This window comes from Carcharodon carcharias, chromosome 14, assembly GCF_017639515.1.
Source record: "Carcharodon carcharias isolate sCarCar2 chromosome 14, sCarCar2.pri, whole genome shotgun sequence".
Lineage (NCBI taxonomy): Eukaryota > Metazoa > Chordata > Chondrichthyes > Lamniformes > Lamnidae > Carcharodon > Carcharodon carcharias.
In genome coordinates this window covers 120,809,671-120,818,575 of record NC_054480.1, presented here as the reverse complement: position 1 = coordinate 120,818,575, position 8,905 = coordinate 120,809,671, and the positions used below count along the sequence as shown (strand labels likewise).

General features: G+C 39.3%; 3 protein-coding genes across 3 annotated transcripts; all 3 read left to right on the top strand.

Annotated features, from left to right (window-relative positions):
* The first annotated feature begins 2,315 nt into the window (after positions 1–2,315).
* Positions 2,316–3,208, top strand: LOC121287453 (A-agglutinin anchorage subunit-like). Its single transcript, XM_041205350.1, has 2 exons — positions 2,316–2,630; positions 2,939–3,208. Exons 1-2 carry the CDS (start codon positions 2,444–2,446, stop codon positions 3,145–3,147), a joined length of 396 nt encoding a protein of 131 aa, XP_041061284.1. The 5' UTR covers positions 2,316–2,443; the 3' UTR covers positions 3,148–3,208.
* A 1,474-nt stretch (positions 3,209–4,682) lies between these two features.
* LOC121287431 (A-agglutinin anchorage subunit-like) lies at positions 4,683–5,774 on the top strand. The gene is made up of 2 exons (XM_041205306.1): positions 4,683–5,196; positions 5,505–5,774. Exons 1-2 carry the CDS (start codon positions 5,010–5,012, stop codon positions 5,711–5,713), a joined length of 396 nt encoding a protein of 131 aa, XP_041061240.1. The 5' UTR covers positions 4,683–5,009; the 3' UTR covers positions 5,714–5,774.
* Positions 5,775–7,575: 1,801 nt separating this feature from the next.
* LOC121287602 (A-agglutinin anchorage subunit-like) lies at positions 7,576–8,306 on the top strand. Its single transcript, XM_041205530.1, has 2 exons — positions 7,576–7,762; positions 8,071–8,306. The coding sequence occupies exons 1-2, from the start codon at positions 7,576–7,578 to the stop codon at positions 8,277–8,279; spliced, it is 396 nt and encodes a 131-aa protein (XP_041061464.1). The 3' UTR covers positions 8,280–8,306.
* The last annotated feature ends 599 nt before the right edge of the window (positions 8,307–8,905 follow it).

Here is an 8,905-nt window from a genome sequence, read left to right as displayed (position 1 = left end):
CAACATCAACAAGTCCGACAGCACAAACAACGGCAAGCAGCTCCACTCCAGCATCAACAGCTGAATCAACGACAATCGCAACAACACAAGCAACAAGTGGTGAGTATCAAAGTACATGTTTATCCGGTATTCCAATGTAATTGTTCTCAGTTTAAATCAGGAGTATGATTACATGATAAAATAAACTGAAAATATGCCAGTTTTATTCTTTACATTCATATTAATACAGGGGGGAATCATTTGCTAATTTCACCTTCAGCTTGGTTAAGCTATAACATGTCTGTGTTGTGTTTTGGGGCAACTTGTTAACAAACCAGTGATGTTTGAATGTTAAAGCACATTTTTGATTATGCTCATGCAACTTGCTGCTTTCACTCTAATGTGCCCTTATTTATTTTCACTAAAACAGCAGAAACCACAACTGCAAGTGTGCAGTGCACCACTGCCGCATCTAGCACTGCATCAACTCTCACGTCAACAAGTGCAGCAGAATCAACAACTACAAGCAGCTCCACCTCAGCATCGACGGCCGAATCAACAACAATTGCAACAACACAAGCAACAAGTGGTGAATGTCATAATATATTTTTATGTTCCGCTCAATCACAACAAAATATTGCAGCTTTTCTGATTACATTTACAACATTGCATGGGAGAATCAGTTGCAAACTTCACCTGGTGCTTTGTGTCTGTTGCAAGTATCTGTGGGGAATTTTTAGTATGACAAATTGTTAACAAATCACAGCAGTTTATACTTTCTTTCACATTTCTGAATGTGAGATTCCAAGTTGCTCATTTCCGTCATTTATATTACTAATTATTTTCACTGCAACAACAGAAACCCCGACGGCAAGTACCAGCACTGCAACACCAGACTCTTCATCAACTACTGCATCAACAACTCTATCAGGAGCAACAACCGCAGGAAGCTCTACTCCAGCATCGACCAGCATCTCAACATCACTACTCACTACCACAAGTGGTGAGTACCATTGTAAAATTTATCCTCCAATCTAATTCATGTGCAAAGGTTGCTTGATGGGTTTTTGATGTTACAGCATGGATATATTAAATTAATTGAGATATTTGTATTCTACCAAAGAGGTAGCGGAAGACAGCACTTTGTGTTTTATTCAGGTTTCTGTGTATTTCATTCCAAACTGCCCGTTTCTGTAAGTAATGCCATTCTTCACTTCCACAGCACCATCAGAAACTTCGACTGCAAGTGCACAGACCACCACTGCAGCAGTGAGTTCTGCATCAACATTAACAAGTCCAACAGCACAAACAACGGCGAGCAGCTCCACTCCAGCATCGACAGCTGAATCAACGACAATCACAACAACACAAGCTACTGCAACAAGTGGTGAGTATCAAAGAACACCTTTATCTGGTAACCAAGGCAATTGCTCTCAGTTTAAATCAGGAGTATAATTACATGATAAAATAAACGGAAAATATTCCAGTTTTATTCTTTACATTCATATTAAAACAGGGGAGAATCATTTGCTAATTGCATTTCCGCTTGGGTCAGCTATAACATGACTGTGTTGTGTTTTGGGGCAATTTGTTAACAAACCAGTGATGATTGAATGTTAAAACACATTTTTGATTATGTTCTTGCAAGTTGCTGCTTTAACTCTAATGTGCCCTTATTTATTTTCACTAAACCAGCAGAAACCACAACTGCAAGTGTGCAGAGCACCACTGCCGCATCTAGCACTGCATCAACTCTCACGTCAACAAGTACACCAGAATTAAGAACTACAAGCAACTCCACTCCAGCATCGACGGCCGAATCAACAACAATCGCAACAACACAAGCAACAAGTGGTGAGTGTCATAACATATTTTTATGTCCTCTCAATCACGACAATATATTGCAGCTTTTCTGATTACATTTACAACATTGCATGGGAGAATCAGTTGCAAACTTCACCTGGTGCTTTGTGTCTGTTGCAAGTATCTGTGGGGAACTTGCAGTATGTCAAATTGTTAACAAATCACAGCAGTTTATACTTTCTTTCACATTTCTGAATGTGAGATTCCAAGTTGCTCATTTCCGTCATTTATATTACTAATTGTTTTCACTGCAACAACAGAAACCCCGACGGCAAGTACCAGCACTGCAACACCAGACTCTTCATCAACTACTGCATCAACAACTCTATCAGGTGCAACAACCGCAGGAAGCTCTACTCCAGCATCGACCAGCATCTCAACATCACTACTCACTACCACAAGTGGTGAGTACCAATTTAAAATTTATCCTCCAATCTAATTCATGTGCAAAGGTTGCTTGATGGGTTTTTGATGTTACAGCATGGATATATTAAATTAATTGAGATATTTGTATTCTGCCAAAGAGGTAGCGGAAGACAGCACTTTGTGTTTTATTCAGGTTTCTGTGTATTTCATTCCAAGCTGCCCGTTTCTGTAAGTAATGCCATTCTTCACTTCCACAGCACCATCAGAAACTTCGACTGCAAGTGCACAGACCACCACTGCAGCAGTGAGTTCTGCATCAACATTAACAAGTCCAACAGCACAAACAACGGCGAGCAGCTCCACTCCAGCATCGACAGCTGAATCAACGACAATCACAACAACACAAGCTACTGCAACAAGTGGTGAGTATCAAAGAACACCTTTATCTGGTAACCAAGGCAATTGCTCTCAGTTTAAATCAGGAGTATGATTACATGATAAAATAAACGGAAAATATTCCAGTTTTATTCTTTACATTCATATTAAAACAGGGGAGAATCATTTGCTAATTGCATTTCCGCTTGGGTCAGCTATAACATGACTGTGTTGTGTTTTGGGGCAATTTGTTAACAAACCAGTGATGATTGAATGTTAAAACACATTTTTGATTATGTTCTTGCAAGTTGCTGCTTTAACTCTAATGTGCCCTTATTTATTTTCACTAAAACAGCAGAAACCACAACTGCAAGTGTGCAGAGCACCACTGCCGCATCGAGCACTGCATCAACTCTCACGTCAACAAGTGCAGCAGAATCAACAACTACAAGCATCTCCACTCCAGCATCGACGGCTGAATCAACAACAATCGCAACAACACAAGGCATGACAACAAATGCTGATTATCATAATACATGTTTATGTTGCAACCTGATACCTTGAAATGTAAAGCAGGATTATGTCTATCTACAGAAATAAAAACAAAATAGTGCATTTTTGCTGATTACAATTACGACAATGCATGGGAGAATCATTTGCAAATTTCACCTGCTGCTTTGTGCTAATTGCAAATTTTTGTGGGCAATTTGCAGCATGTCCAATTGTTAACAAATCGCAACAGTCTGTATTTTAATGCACATTTCTGAATATGGTATTCCAATTTGCTCATGTGCTACATATATATCAATCATTATTTTCGTTGCAACAACAGAAACCTCGACGGCAAGTACACAGAGCAGCACTGCAACACCAGCCTCTTCATCAACTCCTGCATCAACAACTACATTAGGAGCAACAACTGCAGGGAGCTCTACTCCAGCATCGACCAGCATCTCAGCATCACCACTCACTACCATAAGTGGTGAGTATCATTGTAAAATTTATCCTCCAATCTAATTAATGTGCTAATGTTGCTTGATGGGTTTTCTGCTGTTACATCATGGATATATTTAATCAACTGAGTAATTTGTATTCTACCAAAGAGTTGTTTTATTCAAGTTTCTGTATATTTCATTCCATGTTCCCTTTTTCTGTCAGTAATGCCATTCTTCACATCCACAGCAACATCAGAAACTTCAACTGCAAGTGCACAGACCACCACTGCAGCAGTGAGCTCTGCATCAACTCCAAAGTCAACAAGTCCCACAGCACAAACAACGGCAAGCAGCTCCACTCCAGCATCAACAGCTGAATCAACGACAATCGCAACAACACAAGCAACAAGTGGTGAGTATCAAAGTACATGTTTATCCGGTATTCCAATGCAATTGTTCTCAGTTTACATCAGGAGTATGATTACATGATAAAATAAACTGAACATATTCCAGTTTTATTCTTTACATTCATATTAATACAGGGGAGAATCATTTGATAATTGCATTTCCGCTTGGTTCAGCTTAAACATGTCTGTGTTGTGTGTTGGGGCAATTTATTAACAAACCAGTGATGTTCGAATGTTAAAGCACATTTTTGATTATGTTCTTGCAAGTTGCTGCTTTAACTCTAATGTGCCCTTATTTATTTTCACTAAAACAGCAGAAACTACAACTGCAAGTGTGCAGAGCACCACTGCCGCATCTAGCACTGCATCAACTCTCACGTCAACAAGTGCAGCAGAATCAACAACTACAAGCAGCTCCACCTCAGCATCGACGGCCGAATCAACAACAATTGCAACAACACAAGCAACAAGTGGTGAATGTCATAATATATTTTTATGTTCCGCTCAATCACAACAAAATATTGCAGCTTTTCTGATTACATTTACAACATTGCATGGGAGAATCAGTTGCAAACTTCACCTGGTGCTTTGTGTCTGTTGCAAGTATCTGTGGGGAATTTTTAGTATGACAAATTGTTAACAAATCACAGCAGTTTATACTTTCTTTCACATTTCTGAATGTGAGATTCCAAGTTGCTCATTTCCGTCATTTATATTACTAATTGTTTTCACTGCAACAACAGAAACCCCGACGGCAAGTACCAGCACTGCAACACCAGACTCTTCATCAACTACTGCATCAACAACTCTATCAGGTGCAACAACCGCAGGAAGCTCTACTCCAGCATCGACCAGCATCTCAACATCACTACTCACTACCACAAGTGGTGAGTACCATTGTAAAATTTATCCTCCAATCTAATTCATGTGCAAAGGTTGCTTGATGGGTTTTTGATGTTACAGCATGGATATATTAAATTAATTGAGATATTTGTATTCTGCCAAAGAGGTAGCGGAAGACAGCACTTTGTGTTTTATTCAGGTTTCTGTGTATTTCATTCCAAGCTGCCCGTTTCTGTAAGTAATGCCATTCTTCACTTCCACAGCACCATCAGAAACTTCGACTGCAAGTGCACAGACCACCACTGCAGCAGTGAGTTCTGCATCAACATTAACAAGTCCAACAGCACAAACAACGGCGAGCAGCTCCACTCCAGCATCGACAGCTGAATCAACGACAATCACAACAACACAAGCTACTGCAACAAGTGGTGAGTATCAAAGAACACCTTTATCTGGTAACCAAGGCAATTGCTCTCAGTTTAAATCAGGAGTATGATTACATGATAAAATAAACGGAAAATATTCCAGTTTTATTCTTTACATTCATATTAAAACAGGGGAGAATCATTTGCTAATTGCATTTCCGCTTGGGTCAGCTATAACATGACTGTGTTGTGTTTTGGGGCAATTTGTTAACAAACCAGTGATGATTGAATGTTAAAACACATTTTTGATTATGTTCTTGCAAGTTGCTGCTTTAACTCTAATGTGCCCTTATTTATTTTCACTAAAACAGCAGAAACCACAACTGCAAGTGTGCAGAGCACCACTGCCGCATCGAGCACTGCATCAACTCTCACGTCAACAAGTGCAGCAGAATCAACAACTACAAGCATCTCCACTCCAGCATCGACGGCTGAATCAACAACAATCGCAACAACACAAGGCATGACAACAAATGCTGATTATCATAATACATGTTTATGTTGCAACCTGATACCTTGAAATGTAAAGCAGGATTATGTCTATCTACAGAAATAAAAACAAAATAGTGCATTTTTGCTGATTACAATTACGACAATGCATGGGAGAATCATTTGCAAATTTCACCTGCTGCTTTGTGCTAATTGCAAATTTTTGTGGGCAATTTGCAGCATGTCCAATTGTTAACAAATCGCAACAGTCTGTATTTTAATGCACATTTCTGAATATGGTATTCCAATTTGCTCATGTGCTACATATATATCAATCATTATTTTCGTTGCAACAACAGAAACCTCGACGGCAAGTACACAGAGCAGCACTGCAACACCAGCCTCTTCATCAACTCCTGCATCAACAACTACATTAGGAGCAACAACTGCAGGGAGCTCTACTCCAGCATCGACCAGCATCTCAGCATCACCACTCACTACCATAAGTGGTGAGTATCATTGTAAAATTTATCCTCCAATCTAATTAATGTGCTAATGTTGCTTGATGGGTTTTCTGCTGTTACATCATGGATATATTTAATCAACTGAGTAATTTGTATTCTACCAAAGAGTTGTTTTATTCAAGTTTCTGTATATTTCATTCCATGTTCCCTTTTTCTGTCAGTAATGCCATTCTTCACATCCACAGCAACATCAGAAACTTCAACTGCAAGTGCACAGACCACCACTGCAGCAGTGAGCTCTGCATCAACTCCAAAGTCAACAAGTCCCACAGCACAAACAACGGCAAGCAGCTCCACTCCAGCATCAACAGCTGAATCAACGACAATCGCAACAACACAAGCAACAAGTGGTGAGTATCAAAGTACATGTTTATCCGGTATTCCAATGCAATTGTTCTCAGTTTACATCAGGAGTATGATTACATGATAAAATAAACTGAACATATTCCAGTTTTATTCTTTACATTCATATTAATACAGGGGAGAATCATTTGATAATTGCATTTCCGCTTGGTTCAGCTTAAACATGTCTGTGTTGTGTGTTGGGGCAATTTATTAACAAACCAGTGATGTTCGAATGTTAAAGCACATTTTTGATTATGTTCTTGCAAGTTGCTGCTTTAACTCTAATGTGCCCTTATTTATTTTCACTAAAACAGCAGAAACTACAACTGCAAGTGTGCAGAGCACCACTGCCGCATCTAGCACTGCATCAACTCTCACGTCAACAAGTGCAGCAGAATCAACAACTACAAGCAGCTCCACCTCAGCATCGACGGCCGAATCAACAACAATTGCAACAACACAAGCAACAAGTGGTGAATGTCATAATATATTTTTATGTTCCGCTCAATCACAACAAAATATTGCAGCTTTTCTGATTACATTTACAACATTGCATGGGAGAATCAGTTGCAAACTTCACCTGGTGCTTTGTGTCTGTTGCAAGTATCTGTGGGGAATTTTTAGTATGACAAATTGTTAACAAATCACAGCAGTTTATACTTTCTTTCACATTTCTGAATGTGAGATTCCAAGTTGCTCATTTCCGTCATTTATATTACTAATTATTTTCACTGCAACAACAGAAACCCCGACTGCAAGTACCAGCACTGCAACACTAGACTCTTCATCAACTACTGCATCAACAACTCTATCAGGAGCAACAACCGCAGGAAGCTCTACTCCAGCATCGACCAGCATCTCAACATCACTACTCACTACCACAAGTGGTGAGTACCATTGTAAAATTTATCCTCCAATCTAATTCATGTGCAAAGGTTGCTTGATGGGTTTTTGATGTTACAGCATGGATATATTAAATTAATTGAGATATTTGTATTCTGCCAAAGAGGTAGCGGAAGACAGCACTTTGTGTTTTATTCAGGTTTCTGTCTATTTCATTCCAAGCTGCCCGTTTCTGTAAGTAATGCCATTCTTCACTTCCACAGCACCATCAGAAACTTCGACTGCAAGTGCACAGACCACCACTGCAGCAGTGAGTTCTGCATCAACATTAACAAGTCCAACAGCACAAACAACGGCGAGCAGCTCCACTCCAGCATCGACAGCTGAATCAACGACAATCACAACAACACAAGCTACTGCAACAAGTGGTGAGTATCAAAGAACACCTTTATCTGGTAACCAAGGCAATTGCTCTCAGTTTAAATCAGGAGTATGATTACATGATAAAATAAACGGAAAATATTCCAGTTTTATTCTTTACATTCATATTAAAACAGGGGAGAATCATTTGCTAATTGCATTTCCGCTTGGGTCAGCTATAACATGACTGTGTTGTGTTTTGGGGCAATTTGTTAACAAACCAGTGATGATTGAATGTTAAAACACATTTTTGATTATGTTCTTGCAAGTTGCTGCTTTAACTCTAATGTGCCCTTATTTATTTTCACTAAAACAGCAGAAACCACAACTGCAAGTGTGCAGAGCACCACTGCCGCATCGAGCACTGCATCAACTCTCACGTCAACAAGTGCAGCAGAATCAACAACTACAAGCATCTCCACTCCAGCATCGACGGCTGAATCAACAACAATCGCAACAACACAAGGCATGACAACAAATGCTGATTATCATAATACATGTTTATGTTGCAACCTGATACCTTGAAATGTAAAGCAGGATTATGACTATCTACAGAAATAAAAACAAAATAGTGCATTTTTGCTGATTACAATTACGACAATGCATGGGAGAATCATTTGCAAACTTCACCTGCTGCTTTGTGCTAATTGCAAATTTTTGTGGGCAATTTGCAGCATGTCCAATTGTTAACAAATCGCAACAGTCTGTATTTTAATGCACATTTCTGAATATGGTATTCCAATTTGCTCATGTGCTACATATATATCAATCATTATTTTCGTTGCAACAACAGAAACCTCGACGGCAAGTACACAGAGCAGCACTGCAACACCAGCCTCTTCATCAACTCCTGCATCAACAACTACATTAGGAGCAACAACTGCAGGGAGCTCTACTCCAGCATCGACCAGTATCTCAGCATCACCACTCACTACCATAAGTGGTGAGTATCATTGTAAAATTTATCCTCCAATCTAATTAATGTGCTAATGTTGCTTGATGGGTTTTCTGCTGTTACATCATGGATATATTTAATCAACTGAGTAATTTGTATTCTACCAAAGAGTTGTTTTATTCAAGTTTCTGTATATTTCATTCCATGTTCCCTTTTTCTGTCAGTAATGCCATTCTTCACATCCACAGCAACATCA